Source organism: Paroedura picta, chromosome 2, assembly GCF_049243985.1.
Source record: "Paroedura picta isolate Pp20150507F chromosome 2, Ppicta_v3.0, whole genome shotgun sequence".
Taxonomy (NCBI): Eukaryota; Metazoa; Chordata; class Lepidosauria; order Squamata; family Gekkonidae; genus Paroedura; species Paroedura picta.
In genome coordinates, this window is record NC_135370.1 from 96,451,777 (window position 1) to 96,473,762 (window position 21,986).

At 42.7% G+C, this 21,986-nt stretch overlaps 1 protein-coding gene across 1 annotated transcript in view; it reads left to right on the forward strand.

Annotated features, from left to right (window-relative positions):
* The window catches only part of SWAP70 (switching B cell complex subunit SWAP70), a 39,543-nt gene extending 27,707 nt beyond the window's left edge, over nucleotides 1-11,836 (forward strand). The window contains exons 7-12 of the mRNA XM_077321781.1: nucleotides 1,572-1,753; nucleotides 3,036-3,143; nucleotides 4,321-4,487; nucleotides 5,164-5,362; nucleotides 5,850-5,946; nucleotides 9,551-11,836. Coding sequence (XP_077177896.1) covers nucleotides 1,572-1,753; nucleotides 3,036-3,143; nucleotides 4,321-4,487; nucleotides 5,164-5,362; nucleotides 5,850-5,946; nucleotides 9,551-9,663 — 866 coding nt within the window. The 3' untranslated portion in view covers nucleotides 9,664-11,836. The remainder of the gene's footprint in view (nucleotides 1-1,571; nucleotides 1,754-3,035; nucleotides 3,144-4,320; nucleotides 4,488-5,163; nucleotides 5,363-5,849; nucleotides 5,947-9,550) is intronic.
* The last annotated feature ends 10,150 nt before the right edge of the window (nucleotides 11,837-21,986 follow it).

Genomic DNA, 21,986 nt, shown 5'->3' on the forward strand with positions numbered 1-21,986 from the left:
TGCCCCTGACTTTCCCACTTCTGCTACCTGAGAGTCTGCAACTGGAAATGTCAGTGATTCATTTTGCTTGCAAAGCATGGCCATTGTCATTCAGCCATAGTGCTCCCTCCCCACATAAATACGTTCATTTGAGAGTTTCATTCTGTCCCATGGAACTTCCTTGGAATTAGGGGCACTTAGACTGCCAGCCTATACAGATTTATACCCTTCTAAATCCATTAATTTTAGCAGCTTTAGAAAGGTAACTGTACATAGGATGGATTCAAGTGGGTCTGTATCAGCAGAACAGAATTTGAATCCAGTGGCACCTTTAAAACCAACTAACTTTTATTCAAGGTATGAGCTTTCATGTGCATACACACTTCCTCAGACATTGCTCACACCTCCATGACATTCCAAGACCTTGTCTCTGAGGAAGTGTGTGTGCTCATCTGTAACCGCTCCGCGGGAGCAGTATAAATAAAGCAGTAAGGGCCCTCGAGGAGGGCCCTGTCCGGGATGGGGAAGGGTGGCCATTAGCCCCTTCTACCTGAGTGACACGCGGGGTGCCCAATTGGCAGGCGCAAAGCGCCTGCCAATTGGGCCCTCCGCGTGTCACTCTGACAACAAGCCACCAATTGCCAGCTGTGCATAGCGTGGCTGGTGATTGGCCACTGGCCCCAGACCTAACCTGCCCACTCCCCGCCGTGCACAGCATTCTCCCTACCGCCACCATTCGCCGCTGGCTCAGCGGGGAGAAACCCCTTCCCAGAGAGCCGCCGATTGCCCCGCCTGCCCGTCTGGGAATGGCTGCAACCTGGGGGGGGGGCTAGTGCCCACTGTATTTTATTTAAAAGGTAAAGGTATCCCCTGTGCAAGCACCGAGTCATGTCTGACCCTTGGGGTGACGCCCTCTAGCGTTTTCATGGCAGACTCAATACGGGGTGGTTTGCCAGTGCCTTCCCCAGTCATTACCGTTTACCCCCCAGCAAGCTGGGTACAGTGGGTTTAATTTCTAGTACCTTGAATAAAAGTTAGTTGGTCTTAAAATGCCAATGGACTGTACATAGGATGTCACTGATAGCCTGTTACCCTTGTGGTCTGCATTTCTAATCCTGAGATGCCCTATGAGATTTTAAACTAGGTATAGGTTTGCTCGCAATACTGTTTGTGAAGACAAAACTTTTTCAAATGGAGAGTATGAGAGAGAGTGCGAGCAAGGTGGTGAGCAAACTGGCTTCTGTTCTGTATGCAATGCCTGTCCATGCCAAAGTAAAATGGCTCTGTAACTATAAAACCTTTATTGTCAGGTCTTGTTGGCTTTTACTGTAGCATGACCACATATAAAGAGTCTGGGATTCACAGCAACATAATGTAATTCTAATTTCTGAAAACTGCTAGCTGGAGAATGGACATGGAACAAGTAGAAAACCTATTTTTCAAGTGGAGTATGCTTCATTGCCAGGATTCCAGGCATGAAATTTTGCTTTAGCAGTTGTGGTTAAAGGGATTTGTGTAGCCAGAATGATTAATGCGGGGCTGTTATTTATGTTTGTTCTGACTACTGGTGTCTTCTTATTTCTGTCAAACAGCCATTCAGACAACTGTACATCTGCTAAAACTAGGTAAACCTCCACTTCACAAAGAGGCTCGCCAGAAACGTAAAGCATTGCGCCAGAAATTGCAGGCTGAACAAGAGGAACTAGAGAGGCAAATGAGAGAACTTCAGGTGGCAAATGAAAACAAACAGAAAGAACTGGAGACTGTCAGAAAGGTGGGTACCAGAAAGGGTCCAGACCCCTTTCTTTGCTATATCATTCCTGAAGGTACATATTTAGGCTAATTGCACACATCTTGGACAATGCACTTTTAATGTGCTTTTGCATCTGGGTTTTCCTACATGAAACAGCAAGCCCAAGGTCACCCAGCTGGTTGCATGTGGGGGAGTGTGGAATCAAACGCAGCTCTCCAGATTAGAAGTCTGCACCCCTAACCACTACACCAAGCTGGCTCCCCCTTCCAATCAAGATGGAAGTACCTTTTTGTGTTCTGCTTCAGGCAACAAAATGGCTTGAACCATCCCAGACTGGACCTCTCTGTGCCCTCAGTGGTGTGGAGAGTAGTCCTTGCATGGTAAGGATGCAGACTGTTGTTGCTGTACTCCAGGATAAGGTGGCACTAATGAACGATACAATAGCAGCTGACAGCAAAAGCCCATGCCAGGCATCCCACCAGGTCCCCCGGAGATTATATACAACAATGGATTTTCTTTATTGAAAACATTTTTGTGCCACCTTTCCACCCAGTCAGGGTCCACAAGGCTTTGTGAGTGATCGCCATTTCACCATTTAATTGAAACAGGTATGCATTAAGCACTTCTGGGGCTTAATTCAGATGGACAATTGAGTTGTTAATATAATTTATTTACTGAAAGATAGTGCTGCCTCAATTCCTCTAGTACATGCAAGTCCTTTCTACCCCTTTCTCCCCCCCAAAAAACACACAATGCTAGTTTATTCAGCAGTCTGAGAAAATAATGGAGATGGAATGTGCCCCGCTATTCATAGGCCAATGTTGGTCAGGTTCTGCTCAATACAACTTCTTATATTTCTAGTTTTAGCATTTATGGGTTAAATTATAAGAGTAGCATTAAGAAGCAAAGAATTGCTTACCAATGCCTTCTTTGTTTATGCTGACAGTGTGTGAGATCTGGGCTGCACATAGTGCTCATATTATTCTTTGCCCTCTTTTAGCATATGAATTATACCACAAACTGGGTTATATTTTACTAATCATATGCCCTACTTTACAACTATCTATAAATAGTGTATGCATGGGCACTGTATTTTAGTTGATACAGGTAAATCCGCAAGTAACGTCAGAGTCTAGTGGATTTTGCAGGATGCTGGACTACATGACATTCTATCTCTCCAAACTTTACATGCCCTGGTTCTAGAACCTTGGAATTACTCCAGTCCATCTGGAATTTAAAAAAAATCTTTGGATATAAATGAGTTCCCGGGAGATATTGACTGCACTCTATCTCCCTTGCACAGCAACTTGAAGAAGCAGCAACTCGAGCTTCAGAAGAGGAGAAGAAGCGCCTGAAGACTCAAATGGAATTGCAGGATCGATTCTGTCTTGAGCTGGAGAAAGAAAAAATGGTAAATGCCTGAGAGTGATATGCAGCAGTAGTGCTGAGAAAGAGAAGACAGGCAGTGACAGTAGCCAGTTAACTCATCCAAAATGGAGAGACCAAGAAGGAGAGTAACAGGAGATGAACAAAGGTATACTGTTGGAAGGTAGAAGTAGAAAGCTTTGAAAAGGAATTGATGCTTGAAGAGGATAGGTAAGTGGTGGAAACATATGAGGAGAGAGGTGAGAACCCATTAGCAGAAGGGAGGAGCTTAACAGAAGCATCCCTGACTCTACTGAAGGGTGGTAATGTAGTGAAGACATCAGCTGTTCAGTACAATTCACTAATGACATCTTTTTAGTTTCTTGCTTCTCCGATTTGTTGAAATTTCCAACCTGAGCTAAATTTACAGTTTAACAAAAGCTACTGCTTGTTGCTAGTAGGAATCACCATCTTCAATATTTCTGTCCTTTTCCCCCTTATTGTAACACTACACTAGAGCCATAGTGGCTAAAAATAAGCATGTGCTTTTCAGTTAGATAAAGTTTTAAGTTAGTAATCACTGGGATTAAGAAAACTTTAGCAAGTTAGTGTGTGTTGACAAAACCCCTGCAAGTCCAAGGCTTCCATCAGGTGTGTCATGAACAAACTGCTCCTTGTGCAGGCATAACTTTACTTCTTGTGATCATGCCCTCATGCAGAGGGTGCAATGGAAGATTCTCTGGTTTGATTCCCCACTCCTTCACTTGCAGTCAGCTGGGTGAACTTGGACTAGTCACAGTCTCAAGTTCTCACAGAGCAGTTCTGTCAGAGCTTTCAGTCCCACCTACTCGAAGTTGTCTGTTGCGGGGAGAAGAAGGAAACGTGATTTTAAGCCACACTGAGACCCCTTTGGGCAGTGAAAAGTGAGGTATAAAACCCAACTCTTTTTCTTCTTGAATGCTTCAGTCCAAATGTAATTTGTCATGATGTTTGAATGCAGATATCTGGATAAGATGGGGTTAATTTCTTCCTTATCAATCAGGAAACTGAGCCACACATGCAAATATGACAACAAACCAGGCTCAGACAGTCATCCATAGTGCATGTAGAACTTGATGCTTGATGGATAAAACAGAATGACTTCTCTCTCTTTTCATGGCAAGATGAATGCTGTCTTTGGTACTGAAGGACAATGAAGTGTGCTTTTCACTTCATGTTCCTAGGTAAGGCAGGAAATGGAGGAGCAGGTTGCCCAGAAGTCATCTGAGCTGGAACAGTATTTACAGAGAGTCCGGGAACTTGAGGAAATGTATAAGCAGCTACAGGAAGCTTTGGAGGAAGAGAAACAGGCGCGTCAAGATGAGGAGACCGTCAGGAGGCTTCAAGCCAGGTCAGTCTGTTGCTCTGTAGCTGTAAGATTAAATCTTAGGATGTGAAGGATTGACAGAATGGAAAGCTTGAAGAGGTTTGAAACTGCAAGTCAACAAACATCCGGAATACCACCCCTGTGGATCCTCATGTACTTGTTAACAGAATATTCCTCAGCATTTGTTTCTGATATTCCACAGTTTACATAACTGGGCAGCAAATCCTGTCAGGCCAGAGTTGTGTACCATTCGCACAATAGATTTTGTGAAACAGGCGGGGCAAGCAAGTAACCCTACGAAAGGAAAACCGCAGGAAAGCCCTCAAAGTTACTGCTAATCCGATCTGTGGGAGCCAAACTAGATGACATTCTGGGAGTTCTATGATCAGAGTTCCCAGGTCTTTTGATAATGCGCTTATCAATTGTAAGGGGACCTAAATCTCATTGAAATAGCCAAGTAGCGTTGCCTGTTTGGAACTCCCAGCCTCCCACCTGTTTCAGCCCTGGGAGAAGTCCAACACTGTTGTAGGCTTCTATGCTTTGTGTTTGAGAGCAGAAAACCATCCCAGTGAACTTACTCTAGACAAATCTTCCATGACTACCTTGCCTAACCAGAGATGTGGTGTCCATTGGATGAGACCTTTACATAGATAGCATACTGTGTAAGGCGTACAGCTCAAAAATGATAAACTCTTTTTAGGCTATTGGAGGAGGAATCAGCCAAGAGGGCAGAACTGGAGAAATGGCACTTAAAACAGCAGCAAACTCTTCAGATGACAGAAGCAGAGAAGCAGGAACTGGAAAACGAGAGAATGATCAAGGAGCATGCTCTTCAAGTTGCCATGCAACAGTTAGAACAACTGGAACTGGAAAGGAAACAAGCTCTTGAACAATATGAGGTGAGCCAGTATGAGATTATTGTCCTTGTTCTGATAGTTCTTGTTTGCACTGTGTCCAAGTTATCCTGCATATAGACAGTAATAAAAACTGAAGCCGGTACAGTACAATGGTTGAGAATTTGAACCTAGATTTCGGAAATTTGAATTGAAGTTCCTCTGCAAAGATGGCTTGTTTGAATAATTCAGATATATGCAGTTTTCATCACAGTTGACCATCCTGTAGAGAAACTATTGCAGAGATCTGACAGTATGCACAGGATTCATCTTACCCAATGTAAATAATGTTTTATTTGATGCTACACATATGACTGCATTATTACAAGCAGACATTCTGGACATCAACACAAGCAGGTTATTGTCCTCATTATGGCTGACATTTAAAGAGCCCTTGAAATCTTCTGATTTGCAAACTAGATTTTTTTGTCTCTAGATTTATCAGAATTATTTATTTACTGCCATCCTTTAATGTCTTTGAATCTTGTTTTAGGGAGTGAAAAAGAAGCTAGAGTTGGCAGCAAACAATACCAAAAGCTGGAAAGATAAAGTAGCTCATCACGAGGGATTGATTCGATTAATTGAACCAGGTAGGAAGCAACATCTAAACTTGTGAATCAACGTAGTTGCTGCTATTTTTATCTAGAGTAACATTTTGAGGTTTCCAAGAAGTCTGAATTCTTTACTGAGTCAGCCTAGTCTATGCTTCCTGTTAGTGCATTGGGAAATACTACAATCTGGAAAACATGATTACAATTAGCCTTGAATAGCTAGAGGTTTGTGCTGCAAACAGCACCAGTTGAGATTTTAGTCGCTACATGGCTGATTCCTCATAAGGTGTTATGACATAATTGTGTGAAAATTGTAAATAACTTGGAGAACAAAGCTTATGACAGTGTCACACTATCGCCATTGTTCTTTATATTGACCAAACAAATAGTAGTGTTCCTAGCAATATTTGAGAGAAGATGGCATCAGCATGTATTATTATGAGGTTTCTACAGATTGCTCCAATAACGAATCCTTGACTTGATGCAAAAGATCAATGTATTGAAAGTAATGCAAGTAAATCAAATCAATTATTTGCCAGAACTGGCCTATAACAATAAGGCTTCGGTTTTTATCCCAGTACTCCACCCCTCCCCCATTGGAATCCAGGTTTTGGTGGGAGCTAAGACAAATAGAGCAGTGTGAAATCAACAGGTTCTTATCAAGGACACGAGCCTGCCCTCCCTGGAACACTCTCGGAAGATAGGTGGGGGATGGTGTGAAGACAGAACAGGCAATAAAAGCAATAGACATTCCTATATCTACATTCCCCATTAACTACTTAATATATGGCAGAAAAGGCACTTCTGAGAATTATGGGCACATGCATATAGTTCTGTTTGTTTGCGTTTCCTTTTCTTTGAGTCGGACATGGATGGCCATTGGCAAAATTGCAAGTCCTTAAAGCTCTAGTTGTCTTCTAATTTCTTCTGGAGAAATAAGTAATAGCAACAACAGTAGCATTGCTTTCCCAGTACTTACAAGTCCTAAATCAAATTGACAAGTAGTCCCTCAGTTGCAATATAGTCCCTCAGGTTTATTGTTGATCAGCTCTTGGAAACAAATTGAGGGACTGCAGAGTGCTAGAAAGTCTTTTGGGATTGCTGTTCATACATGTAAGTGTCCCATAGCAGAAAAATCTGATGTACAAAATCTTAGGATAAATAATTGGGGGGGGAGCTATTGACCTTATCCAGGCTGATAATGGCATTAAATTAATTATGGTGTTAATTTTGGGGGGAAAACAACCTCTTTTCTCCCCTGGAGTGATTGTTGGAATGAAAGGTGCGTGTGTGGGTTGAGGGCTGACCTCCCCAACCTGAGCATCACATGTATCTGTGTGCCTGTATGAAAACACACACACAACAGGAAAATTCCCAGAGGGACTAAAAGAGGCAGTGGTTCGCCCGCTACTAAAAAAATCTTCTCTGGATCTACAACAGCCACCCAACTATAGCTCTGTCTCGCACTTAGCATTTCTGGGGAAATTGCTTGAAAAAGTGGTCATGGACCAATTGTCAGCATACTTGGAAGAAGCTTCGGTCCTAGACCCATCCCAGTCTGGTTTCCGGCCTGGCGATGGGGTAGAGACAGTGCTAGTCACTCTGATAGATGGCCTCTGTCGCCAGCTGGACTGGGGTAAGTCAGCGCTGCTTATATTATTAGATCTCTCAGCAGCGTTCGACACAGTAGATCATGAGCTTTTAGCTCACCACCTCGCCGATGCCAGGATCAGAGGGACTGCCCTTCAGTGGCTGATCTCCTTTCTCCAGAATCGCGGACAGAGGGTAGCATTAGGAGAGAGCTCATCAAGCCGTCACCAACTGGCTTGTGGAGTCCTCCAAGGGGCAATTCTCTCTCCAACTCTGTTTAACATCTTTATGCACCCTCTTGCACAACTGGTGCGGAGGTTTGGGCTGGGCTGTCACCAATATGCTGATGACACTCAGCTCTTCCCCCTAATAGATGGCCACCCTGACTCTCCCTCAGAAACATTAGCCAGCTGCGTGGAAGTGGTGATGGGGTGGCTCAAGCAGAGTCATCTGAAGCTCAATCCTTCAAAGATGGAGGTGTTGTGGCTGGGCAGGAAAGGTCCAAGCGGGGAAGCGCATACCTACCCAATCTGGATGGAATGCAGTTAACAGTGGCTCACTCCGCCAGAACCTGGGAGTGATACTTGATGCCTCCTTCTCTATGGAGGCTCAGATCACAATGGTAGCACGGCTGGCATTTTATCACCTTTGCCAAGCCAAACTACTAGTGCCTTACTTGGCCCTGGAACACCTTGCCACAGTGATCCACGTGACGGTCACCTCTAGGCTGGACTTCTGTAACTCGCTCTACACTGGCCTGCCCTTATCCTTGATGTGGAAACTGCAATCTGGAAATGCGGCTGCCAGGATCCACACAGCAACACCTCGGAGGTCCCACATCCAGCCCATCCTTCAGCAGCTGCGCTGGCTCCCAATTGAATTCTGGATCAGGCTTAAGGTTTTGGTTATCACCTTTAAGGCCATACGGGGTCTGGGCCCAGTATACCTGAGGGATCGCCTCTCCACGTACACCCCTCAAAGAGCCTTGCGCTCTACTACCTCCAACCTCCTGGTGGTCCCTGGCCCCAAGGAAGCCCACTTGACCTCAACCAGGGCCAGAGCTTACTCCATCCTGGCCCCCTCCTGGTGGAATGAGCTCCCAGAGGAGATCAGGGCCCTGACAGAACCCAAACAGTTCTGCAGGGCCTGCAAAAGGGAGCTCCTCCACCAGGCATTTGGTTGAAGTTGACCCAGACCATCGCTTCCAGTTGGCCCTCAGACCCCCCCCCCTACTCGAATCACATGCATTACCTCATGTTATCTGTATCTGTTTTCTGTTCCCTGTAAACCACCCTGCCTTCGGGGGAGGGTGGTATATAAATAAATAAAAACAAACAAACAAATAAAAACTGAGTATAGCCACATGTGACAGGCAGAACTGACTCCACAATCATTCCCCAGTATGAGCAGTAGCGTGCAGAGAAGGAATTTTAATGATTCTTGAAAAATTGTTCTGTTTCTTTTGTGATCACTGCCGGCAGCTGTCAGAATTGGCACTCCGTTTAGATAAATATTGTGCCTGTTAAGGAAATGTTTCAACATTTCTTAAATAATACATAGTAGAAGCTGCCTACCTCTGACTTCAGGGATCCAATTATTATTGGGACTCAAGCACACTAACATTATTGTAAGATTGATCTGAAGATGGAAGACTTGGACATTTATGGAATGGCAATGATGCATTGTGGTTAACAGAGATGGCTACATTAGCCACCTTTTATTTACTAGTAATTGTATAAATGTTGCACAGTTCAGTGATTGGGCTTTCTTTTGATATTTTATGCTTGAATACAGTAGTGCTTTACTACTGATCTAATATTTACACTGGTCTTGCAATACTGACATGGACCTAGAAGCCCTAGATTCAAAACCCACTTCTTGTGATGTTTGGAAAAGCCTTTTATTTACCTCTGATGATATACATCTAAATACAGCTGTCATGTTTTGGCAATCACTGTTTTTAAAGTGATGCACATCCCATCCACTGTGTGTCTCAGCCACAGAGTCTACAGGAGGTTTGGGACAGATTTATTTACAGTATGCTGTCTTTTAGGTTCCAAGAAGCCTCAGTTGGTCACAAACTGGGGCACAGCAGCCTTCACTGAAGCAGAACTTGAGCAAAGAGAGAAGAGCTGGAAGGGGAAAAGGAGCTCTCCTGACCAGTGACAAAGGCTGAAATACTTTGTGAGAAAGACAAAATAATCCAAACCAGTTTATTTTTTAAAATGTAAATTATTTCAAGGTTTTTTTAGTCAACAAGATGGGATCCATAAGTTGAATGTAATAGCCTATATTATGGCTAAGTGGAAGTGAAGAGGGCTAGCTAGTAAAAGTCTGCAGAAACTGGTATCTAAAAAAAAATCGCACACATACGACGTTCTGATTTCTCTATCGTTTAGTATAATTTGGAATTGAGTGAGTTTATGGGCAGGAAGACTGGAATTCATGGAGTTCTATAGAAGATGAGATATCCTAATTAATAAACCACAAATTCAACAGTATTGAAGAGGAAGTGATAAACTGTATTTCATACAGAAATAAACTGTAGCAATATTGCAATCTCTCAGCAAGAGAATTCATTGTCTCAGAGACAATGGTGTGATGGAAATATCCTGGAATTCCTTGCTCATGTAGATGGGGGTATTTGATGAGAAAAAGAGTCCCAAAATACCAATATCTGAGTTTGGACTGTCTGAGACACCCTGAAGGGTATAAGGGAAAATATGAGGAAGGGTTTGTTTATTTACGTAGCATCCAGCCTCTGATGAATTATGATCTTTTAGCAATAACTGTATGCAGTATTGGGCAATACAGACACTGGGGGGGGGGGGGCTATCTGAAATTCCAAGAAATTTAGTGTGAGATTGCATATTCTATTTCTTGGAAGATTTAGGAATGCATAACCCAATAATAATATGCACATCTGAACCTTAAAATCAATTAACTTGTTTTCAGAAAGCTTGTATGTATTTGGGGTAAAATTCCTGCTGTACTGCTTGTAATCTGTATAAAATAATTGGAATGGAAGGAAACTGAAGCATTGACAATGGCAGCTATGGGCATAAATAAGGCAGTATTTGGATTTTCTGCTTCAGTCATCAAATGACTTACCATGGAGCTAGCTGCCTTTGACAAAATCAAACCATTGGCCTGGTATGGTCAGTATCATCTGCTCTTACTGGCAGTGGCTCTCCATAGTCTCAGGTCAAGGTCTTTCATATCACCTACCACATGGTCCTTTTAACGTATGGTATGAATAATGCAGCTAATACTTGGTAATTATTTTGCAGATAAATGTCAGATATATTAAGTTTATGACATTTTCATAAGATAGAATAGTATTTCTGAATTCTTAGCCTTAATATAACTGGACTAAAACTTTAGAGCCTTGAAATATTTTCATTGTTCTTGAAATTATAGGTGCAGTTCAGCCAGTCAGTTCTCCTTTAGCATTTCTGTGGGATGAGTACAAGAGACCCTTGCAAGCTGCTGCCTTGAAATTAATAGGGGCTGTGCTGACTTAAATGTGACCCATGATTTTGAGTTTCTCAAATAAGAAACAATGCAAGAGCATCAACTACATCTGTCTATTACATTCCATTTTATACTAATTGAAACATTTTTGTTAAGATTTTTTTAAATGGTTAGATAAATGAGTATTTCAAACTTGCAGTTAGTATATAGTAAACCAGTGGTCCCCAACCTCCGGTCTGAGGACTGGTACTGGTCCATGGATCAGTCGGTATTGGGCCGTGGCTCCTCCTTGTCCTCCTCCCCGGCTGCTGCCTTGGGGGCTGCCGTGTAGCTCTGCCACCGGCTCACCTTTGGTGCTCTTCAGCGGCCGCCATGGCTGGGGCTCCCCCGCAGTGTGGCACTGCACAGCTGCTGCTGGCAGCGCCCCCCAGCGGGTGGCGGGAAGTCAGGGACACTGGCGGGAAAGCAAGTGGAGCAGGAGCAAGGACTACCTCCCCCCAGGCCTCAGTAAAATTGTCAAGCGTTGACCGGTCCCCGGTGATAAAAAGGTTGGGGACCACTGTAGTAAATTATTCTTTTAAAGTTATGGATAAAGTTGTATTTCTCATTTTACTTGAGCTACCAATACTACATTGTCTTACTCCACTGGAAAATAACAAGGGAAAAGATGGGAATATTTATGATGTCCAAACACACCAATTCAATATGTAGTGTTAAGATGTAGGATAAACTAGTTTAATATTCTTGCTAACCACCATAGTATGTTGGACCAATGTAAACAATTGCCAATGATTCATGTTTTCATATGTTCTGTTTTGTTTTATTGTTCTATTAAACAATAAAAATATGATCTTGTCTCATTTCATATTGAAGTTGGTGGAAAGCATTATTAAATACAAAGGTAACCTTCAAATACAAACACATTGTAGCCACGTTCTTTAATCTCTGTGTTGTGGGATAACATCACATATTATGTTGCCGCATCAAGAAAGCTTGCACAAATAACAGTTTGCAATACACTCATATGAAGTGTAGCTGAAGCGTATTGATTTAAATTTTTCATTCTCATCTGTACACCGCCCGTGGCGCCGCGGGTGCCACGGACTAAATAAAACAGTAAGCCCACCTGGGGCGGGCTGTGTCCGGGATGAGGAAGGGTCCGGATTGGACCCTTCCTCATGACAGACAATCGGAGGGACCAATCGGCAGGCGCGAAGCGCCTGCTGATTGGTCCCTCCGATTCCCAGCCGCAGCAACTGCTCCGATTCCCAGCCGCAGCAACAGTTGCTCCCGCCTCTCGCTGCGTCAGGCCGCCGCCCGAGGAAGTCCCTGGCAGCGGCGCGCAGGGCGGCTGGCGGGGGCTCCCTGCCTGGCGGTCTGACGCGGCGAGAGGCGCGAAGTGCCTCCCGCCGCGTCAGACCGCCGGGCAGGGAGCCCCCGCCAGCCGCCCTGCGCGCCGCTGCCAGGGACTCCCGTTTAAAAATCTGGCTTAATCAACGGTGCAAAACGGACCTTCGCAAGACCCCGCCGGAATCGAAGATGGCCGCCGAGCAGCCGAGGATGCCCCGCTGCTGCCGCCCGCCCTCTCTAAGGTCAGCTTCCTTGCCGCGCGCTGGCCTGTCCCTCCCTATCCCCCACATTCTAGCGCCCATTGTATTTTGTTTACAATGGGCTCTTTTACTAGTATCCCATAATTCAGCAACATTGGAATATGTTTAATTAGATGCATCACTTTGAAATGTGTAAGACTTGAAAGCTCCAGTTCAGCATGCAGTTCTACCATTTCCAGGAGAAGAATTTTTGCATTGCTTTTCCATCCCCTCTTTAGTTTCAGACATGCAGCCATATTAGACCATAGCAGCAAAATAAAAGAAGAATCCAGTGGTACCTTAAAGACCAACATTTTTTTCACAGAATCATAGAATCATAGAGTTGGAAGGGGCCATACAGGCCATCTAGTCCAACCCCCTGCTCAACGCAGGATCAGCCCAAAGCCTCCTAAAGCATCCAAGAAAAGTGTGTATCCAACCTTTGCTTGAAGACTTCCAGTGAGGGGAAGCTCACCACCTCCTTAGGCAGCCTATTCCACTGCTGAACTACACTGACTGAAAATTTTTTCCTGCTATCTACCCTATATTTGTAGTACTTGTAGTTTAAACCCATTATTGCGTGTCCTTTCCTCTGCAGCCAATGGGAACAGCATCCTGCCCTCCTCCAAGTAACAACCTTTCAAATACTTAAAGAGGGCTATCATGTCCCCTCTCAACCTCCTTTTCAAGCATGAGCTTCTATAAGTCAGAATTTACTTTGACAGATACCTTTTATTTTTCTGTATTTGAATGCTTTCAAGAGGTAGAGTGCTTAACTCCTTTTTGTTTTTCCTAATTAGCAGAACGAAGGCAGTTGTGTGTGTTCATCATAGGTCAGATGTAGAACATATTCCTTTACATTTTCTAAGGTTCCAAATTCAATTCCTGGCATATAAAGTTAAAGCATTCTAGGAAGTAGTCCTGGGAAATACCTTGGCTTGGGCCTTGGGGAACTCCTGCCAGGTGAAAATTGTGTGTGCATGCACCCACCCACCGACTCTCACAATTAGACAGGATAGACAACCTAACAACTTCTTGTGTTCTGCTACTGATGTACTATAACCTATTTAGTGGGAGATGATATGACCTTTTGCTAAAACCACCTGCTCTGCTGTTAACAGAAATCAGGATTTGTGGACTGAATGTCTGCCAGCAATTACATTGGTGTGGAATTCTCATGACAAATCTCTAAGGCAGGCTAGATCTGAGGAAGTGCAATTTGTCCAATGACAGGATTTCTGAGCTGTCATTTCTGGAACCCCGGTTTGAGGAGGTCTGCATGTCTGGTCTTATACTGTCCCCTACTGGTACTGGACTTAATGGGTAAATGAACAGCACAATACACCATTCAACAAACTGTAATTAAGAATAGTAATATTATCTTAATACAAAATTGAATTAGTCTCAGAACCACTCTGTTAAGGAGAACAAAGAATGCGAACTGAGAATGTGTGGAATGTCATATCAGTGCTATTGGATTTATTTTGCAAAAAATATCCATGAAAGCTATTGATGAAGCAAAGCAAGACAGAATGATTTAAAATGAAACAAAAATAACAGCAAATATGGTTTTCACATGATTTGTGCTTGGAAAGGAAGATTATCCAAACATGCCTCTTTTATCCCATTTTGAAATTCCATTAGGAGACAAGTATGTTATGGTTTATAACTTCAGTTTAACTAGCCCAAACTGCTTTCCAGATGTTTCCCTTCAATTCACCAGCATTTAAGGTAAACAAACACATTTTTCCCTCACACTACATTTAAACATTAGCATAGGCCAGTGATGGTGAACCTTTTAGAGACCGTGCCCAAAGTGCAACCCAAAACCCACTTATTTATCGCAAAATGCCAACACGGCAATTTAACCAGAATATTGGGATTTTAGTTTAGAAAAAACAACTCACACATTAACATCTTTTGTCTTAAAAGAAAAACAACAATGGAGCCTTTTGTTGTTGGGGCATTTATTTTTAGGTTTTGTCCCCCCCCCCTTTCACCACACACCTTCCCCTTCCCTCCCTTCTTCACCTTTGCTCCCTTGAGGGGAGGCCAGGTGTGCGCATGTGCAGGCAGTGGTTCTCCCTGGTCTCCGTTCAGTGCAGCCCTCCTGCTCCCACCAATGTTTGCGGATGCCAGACCAGCTGAGCGACTCGAGCCAGCCAATCACTTCCCGGGCCACGGAACACATGGGAAGAGTCCTCCCTGACCTCTGGGTGCCAGGAAGCCGGACCTTGTTCGAGCTGACTCAGCAAACTCTGTGCTGGGGTGACGGCACATGTGCCAACAGAGAGGGCTTTGAGTGCTGCCTCTGGCATGCGTGGCATAGGTTTGCCACCACTGGTATAGGCTGTTCTGAATACAGAAAAATGTGAGAAAATAGAATCTAAAGTACTGTTAAAAATAAAGCCTTTAACATTTTCATTCATGAGAAACATTTTTCTGCCTTTAAAGAAGAAATCAAATCTTCAGTTGTTATGATCATGGATCAGCTGATATTTACACAAGTAACCCTCCCAATATATTAAAAGGGGGATACATCTAATCCTTCTATTAGTTTGCTCAATGTACTGGGCAAACTATATGCTGCAAGTTCTTAGACTGGCTTGACCAAGAGAACATTTTTATTGAGAAACAAGCAGACTTAGGACTGGCTACTCAGCCTTAGACCAATGTTGATCTTGCACCATCCAGCAGAGATATATAGCACTGGGCCCATGGAGCACTTTATGTGGAATTTGTAGATTACAAACTGAATTTGACAGAATTTCCTGATTCAGATTATAGGCTAAATTAGAGGCATCCTTACTAGATCATAGATTGCTGGTGGTTATCCATACACTGCATGAAATAACTTTTTGTCAATAAGATACAACCTACAGGACAGTTTTGTCTTATAAGGTCATTGTTGGAAGGACAAGAAATGGATGCATTTGGAATCCTTTGCTATTTAATTTCTTTATCAATTCAATGGCTCAAACTTTTGCTAGCTTGGATTTCCAACCTCCTAGACATGTTTAAATTATCTTATGTCTTAGAGAAGCCTCCTGGGCTCTCAAAATATATTGCAAAGGGGGACAGTTAATAAATTTTCAGAAGGCCAAAATCCTTGTCTTTACCAAAAACTTTGTTAAACTTTAATGGCTGATTGATGACCACAATACTGAAGGTGAAGTATTTTAGTCAGCCGGTTCATAGAAAGCTCAGATACTCAGTATTGAGAGTACCCAAATAATGGTATTAGTCTCTGTGGGCATCTCACCCTTTCCCGCCCTCATATGCAGGATTTTCCCACCGTTTTTTTCTTTCTGGTTGAACAGCCCCTGTACTTATTTTTTTTAATTTGATGGTTTATGGCTGTCCTACCTACCCAGCCCATTAATATATTTTGATGTTGGCTCAGCCCAGGGACTTGAGCGAAGACACAAAATCACTGAAAATGGCACATTAGAGGTTCAAAAATAACCCAAATATTTTATTCAACACCGAGGGGGAAAGTTTATGTGAAATTTGCAGTAAAATGATAATAACACTGAGATAACTTGGCAATTTCACAAACTCCAAATAATGTATTCCCAGCAAGTAAGAGTTGTAAGCTTTTTCACAAAGTCTTTGAGTCTTTATTTTCAGTGTCTGCTCAAATACATCAATGTAAGTTGCTGAGTTGAACTGACTCTTCCAGTCTTAGAAGGCAGGGATACACAACCAAATACTCCTCTCTAAACTGATGAGGGATTGCTCCACTATTTAGAGCTATATTCCTTTTCAACTGGGCAGGGAATTACTTCTCTAAACAAGAAGCTCTATCCCTATATATATCCTTGTCCATGGTTCCTCTGGCTGCACCCTGGCTGCACCCTGATTGGCCCTGCCTCTGCAGCTCCCGCCCTCTGTCCCTGGTCTCTAGCCTCTTTGCTCTCAGACGTGCCTCAGTACCTGGAGCAAGCAGCAGGTAAGGGGAGAGGGCCCTGGGCAAAGGGTTGTGGTGGAAGGCCTGCAAATTTGTATGTTATAGATTAAATTATTATTATGTTCCATGTAAAATTACATAATGTTCAATGTAAACCACCCAGAGCTGTAAGGAATGGGTGGTATAACAATCCAAATAAATAAAAATAAATAAACAAACAAACAAGGGCCTCTTAGCCTGTTAAGCAGGGCCTGCTAACAAGAGCCTCCCAGCCTGCTGACTGCTTGCTAAGGAGCTGCCCAGCCCCTGCCCACCCCACTTGATCCAGCTGCGAGCTGCGGCCCAAAGCCACCTTAAGCTGCCAGGCTGGGGGCCGGGGGAGGGGACCCTTTCAAGGCCCATTCTTAGGAACGGGCTTTGAAGCTAGTATATACACACACACACAGAATTATAATTGTATTTGTTGACCGCCCGGCCAGTTCATGGCAGTTTACAATAAGAATTAAATTAAAATCACACCTCCTAATACAATTTCCTCTTTCCCTGCTTTACCCTGAAGCAGAGAGGTAAAATTTCCAGAAATTTGAAAGCCATGGGGGGAAAAAAACCCATTTTTTTACTCCTATGTTTTTTAGGACAAAAGGGAAATGTTGGACAACTTTGAAATATAGGCAATACCTGCTGTCCTATCATACCTAACCTAAACCAATTTTTTACTGCTTTAACAATATAAATTGCTTATTTATAACTTACTTAGCAAGTAAAATTGCAATATTTGGCAGATTTATGAAATGTAAAAGTTATAAATGCCTTTGTTTGGTGTAGTGGTTAAGAGCACAGACTTCTAATCTGGTGAGCTGGATTTGATTCCCCGCTCCTCCACATGCAACCAGCTTGGTGATTTTGGAATTATTACAGAACTGATAGAAGGGTTCTGACTGAGCAGTAATACCAGGGCTCTCTCAGCCTCACTTACCTCACAGGGTGTCTGTTGTGGGGAGAAGAATGGGAAGGCAATTGTAAGCCACTTTGAGACCACTTTGGGTAGAAAAAAAGTGGCATATAAAACCCAACTCCCCCCCCCCTCTCTTCCTCTTCTTGTTTTGTACAAGCAAAATAGCAAGTATACTCATTACTGGAGAGAACACTGAGTTGATGCACCTTGTGCTATCTTAGCACAATTTCTTAGTGAAATGTTCAGTTTTCCTCTGAAGCTTTGGTGTTGTTTCTGCCCCATCTCTTCTGATCTTTTTTCTTCCTCCAGCAAGATAGGACAATAAGCTACTTTTTACCCAATCCGTGGTTATATGTGTCACATTGGCTTGAAGGAGGCATGAAAAGTTCAACCCAGGTCAAAAGGATAACAGAAACTATACAACAACTGAAAATCAATGAGAGCACTGCATGTTTCTCTTATGAAGATTAGGTATCTCTCTACATGAAAAAAATGGATTTAAGAGCTGTCTAGGCCTACAGCATGCCTGCCTTGTCTCTAAAAGCATTTCATTCATTCAAAAAGAGAATATATTTCATAGAAGTCAGCTTGGTGTGGTGGTTAAGAGCGGCAGCCTGTAATCTGGAGAAGTGGGTTTGATTCTCCACTCCTTCACATGCAGCCAGCTGGGTGACCTGGGCTAGTCACAGTTCTCTCAAAGCTCTCTCCTATCTCACAGGGTGTCTGTTGTGGGGAGAGGAAAGGTAGGTGATTGTAGACTCCTTTGGGTAGTACAAAAGCAGGGTACCAAAAAAACAGCTATTCTTTTTCAGTACTCCCCCAAATCCCAAATTTTCCCAGAAGAAAAACTGAAAAAAGGCCTCAGAAAGGTATGCGTGAGAGAAACCATTCCCACAATTTTTTTTCCAGATTTTTCCCAGGCCTTCACATCTTTGTCCACAGGTAATCCCTGCTGAACAATGGCTGTTGTGTTTAAACTGTCCTCATTTTTAAAATTCTAAATACACTTTTTTGGAAATTCCCTCTTGGTATGCTTAAGATCATTGGCTTCATAATAGATGGCAGTTTTGGTCACTAGATGGCAGACACAGTCTACAGAATAAGAACTTCTCCCCCACTCCAAAGTTCTGAAGGAAAGTACAACATGGATTTGTTCCCTAGTATGAAGTGACTTCGATCTTTTGCAATAGTTATGATCTTTTTAACAGTAAATTGTGCTTAGTAATGAAAATAATCAGTAGAAATTTTGACTAACCAGAATTTAGAAAAACAATTAAAAATACAGGGGAGAAAGGGAGAGTATCACATGTTAAGATACAAGGTTGTAACACAAGATCAATGAACAGGAATAAGAATTTAAATGTAAAACTTTGCTTAGCACAAACTCACTATCATAATGGCCATAATGCCCCAGACAAGTGTTCTCTCACTTGCCATCAGAAAACAAAATGCCCAGTTCCTTAATAGTACCAGTTTCTGTCTTTTCCTGAAGCACGACAGCTAAGAGTTCTGCTACACGTTCTGTTACTGTAGAGGCTGTGTCCGCTAATAACCTTTGAATGCCACGAGCAGATGACTTATTAGTCTGCAAGAGAGGACCTAGCAGGGAAGAACGTCGTTTAGAAAAAGATGTGAAAGATGGATTCAGGTTCACCGACATGGCAAGCACAAAATCTTTGATTGTAAGGAATGTTCTGATATCTCCCCAACAGTACTGCCAATGGAAAAACATCATTGAATCTAATAGCTGGCACTTATATTAGCTAGAATGGCTTCACATGCCAGGTTTTCCAATTCCCCCCCTCATTTTCTTCGAAAATTGTTTTTTGAATCAAGTACATGTGTGTGTGCAGCAAAAATTATAACCAGAAGACATTAAAATATATTTTTGTTGGGGATTGTCTGTTGATTGTGTGTAATTTAATAAAAAATAAAATAATAATAATAATAATAAATCTTCAAGAAGTAACCGAAATAAAACTCTAGCAAGTGCAATGTCCCAAGTAGTCCGCTGTGTATCTATGGCTTGAGTCCAGGGTCTCATTGAGTTATATGGTAGTCAAATACTAGAACTGAAATGCAGCTTGAGAGATGCACCAATCCATATATGGCAACCTCTTAAACAAGGAGGTTTTCATGTATATCATTTGCTCGGGGCTAGCAATGTTACTTTTCACCAACTATTCTCTAGCCAAAGGGTTGCTGAGAGTTTAGCCAGCTATTCTAATATTTTATTTGAAAACACTTCCTCATATTACCACTGTAGAATGCATTACAAAAAGGAGAGAGTACTTTGTTCTTACTACAGTTTTCAGCTCTTCTACTGGAAAAGGGCTTGTTGGCAGTCTCTAAAATATGGAGAATTCATCCTTCCCTGATTCTTCAAACTGAGACAAAGTATGGTCATGGTCTCCATTACTGTTCCCTTGAAGACATCTGTTTACTAGCTGGGAAATCCTTATTGTTCATTACACACATGGGAATTCGGCACAATATATAAATTAAATTCCATTCTATATAGCCACAACTTTCCTTAGCACAATTTTTTCTCTCTCAGACACTAGCATCACTTGGACATCAAGTTTATCCTGCTTCCTGCAGAGATGTTCTGTCCTCAGAAAGGAGCCATGGCTAGAAAACCTCAACCATTTCTTCAGTCTCACACTCAATGAACCTCAGAATATGCTTTAGTCTGATCTGAATGCTTACAAATATATGTATAGATTCTAGAGGTTTGTTGGTCCGCTAGAAGGATGCCAGTCCCCAGGTCCCACTTGGAAAACCTTTGGAATTATATCTCATCAGGTGACAGAGATCAGTTCCCCTGGAGAAAATGGTTGCTTTGGGAGGTGGATTACATAGTATCATACTCCACCGAGGTCCCTCCCTGTCCTAAACTAAGGTGACCAGATTGTCCCACTTTTGGAGGGACATCTGGGGGCACCTGGCAAATTGTACTTACGTTGCAAGTAAAAAAATATATTACAATACTATTTTTGCGTTCTATGCATTCTATGAAAATTTCAGTTGCTCCATATAGACCAAAATTTTAATCAAGAACCCCCCCCCCCTGGGTCAATGGTGTCCCACTTTACCAATGTTAAAATCTGGTCACCTTACCCTAAACCTCTCCATCCCTAAAATCTCTAGGTATTTCCCAACCCAGAACGGGCAGAATATAAGGTATTATATAAGGCATTTCTTTGTAATTTATCTGCATAGTTTATGTTTTTAAACCAGTAAGATTTTATATGCTATTAAGGTGAAACTGAACATAAAGAGAGGCCTGCAGTACTGTGAATATTCTTTTAATATATATGTGGCTGTAGCATATCCACAAATTAAGTGCCAATCTGTTATGGCCATTATTTTCCACTGACTGGTCATTCTACTGAGGCTGACCCTGTGTCTGAGATGAGATGCAGCAGAAGAATACTCACTTACTCTTCTGCTTTTTCTCCCCAGAATGGAAGAGAAAGAAGCAGTAGTAACAAAGGGGCAGGTGAGCGAGCAGGGAAAGTGACCTGCAAGGGAAATAACAGCCTGCTGTTCCCTTTTCTAGCTACCTCACATGCCCCTCAGAACAACATCCTCAGGTCTGGAGCCAGGGGGGTGTGGTTGGTTAAGAGCAGTGGACTAGTACTGGAGAGACTCCGTTTTGAATCCCTTCCTGTGCCCTGGAGGCTCCCTGCGCCAGTCACACCCTCTCAGTCTAACCTCCCTCACAGAAGTTTTGGGTGCAGACAAAACAGAGAAGAGAATGATGGAAGCCATTTGGGTTCCTACTGGGGAGAAAGGTGGAGTAACAATAAAAACACAAGTCTCAGGCAAGCAGCTGTCTTTACCTTCCACTGTCCTTCTGCCAAGATAAAAAAGTGAAATCTGCTTTGCACTGGGTCCTAAGCTAACCGCTGCTTAGCTTTGGGTGCATATCCTATCACTGACCCATCATCACTCTTGTTTATTGCCACTACTGAGTAAATTCCTCTTGCGTAATGACAATGCGTTTCATATCTGTTTTGTAAATGGGAATAAAAAACAAAAACACTAAATGAGACAAAAGAGAGCCAGCAAACAATCTAGTATTTTTGGTAGCAGTTATTTTTTCATCCCTGTATGCATTTTCTGAACTGGTTGGTTAATATTTTCATTTTAGAGAACTGAGCCTGACACCATGTTATTCTTGCTCATGCGGTGATAGGGTTACCAGCTTTGAGTGTAAGCTGCACAGAGCTTTTATTCCAATCCCAGTCCCTGCCATCCCCACTGAATGTGATTTCCATTTTGACTTTGTCCGATTTAAAATTCCCCTCTGCAACAATCAGGATTGATCCGGAGTGACCCTACCTTTATCCTGGAATATTTAGGAGTGGAAATAACCTTCAATATTCTCATGCTTGAATTGAGAAAGCATGAGCTCCGTGGTAGAAAAGCCCTGATTGGCCAAGGCTGCCCAGGTGACAAGCTTGCTTTAAAGGGGAAGCCCCTAATTTCTCAGCAGAAGCCTAGAGATTTGTGTCTTTTTCTCTCTTCTCTGCTGTCTGCAATCCTCCCCCCCCCT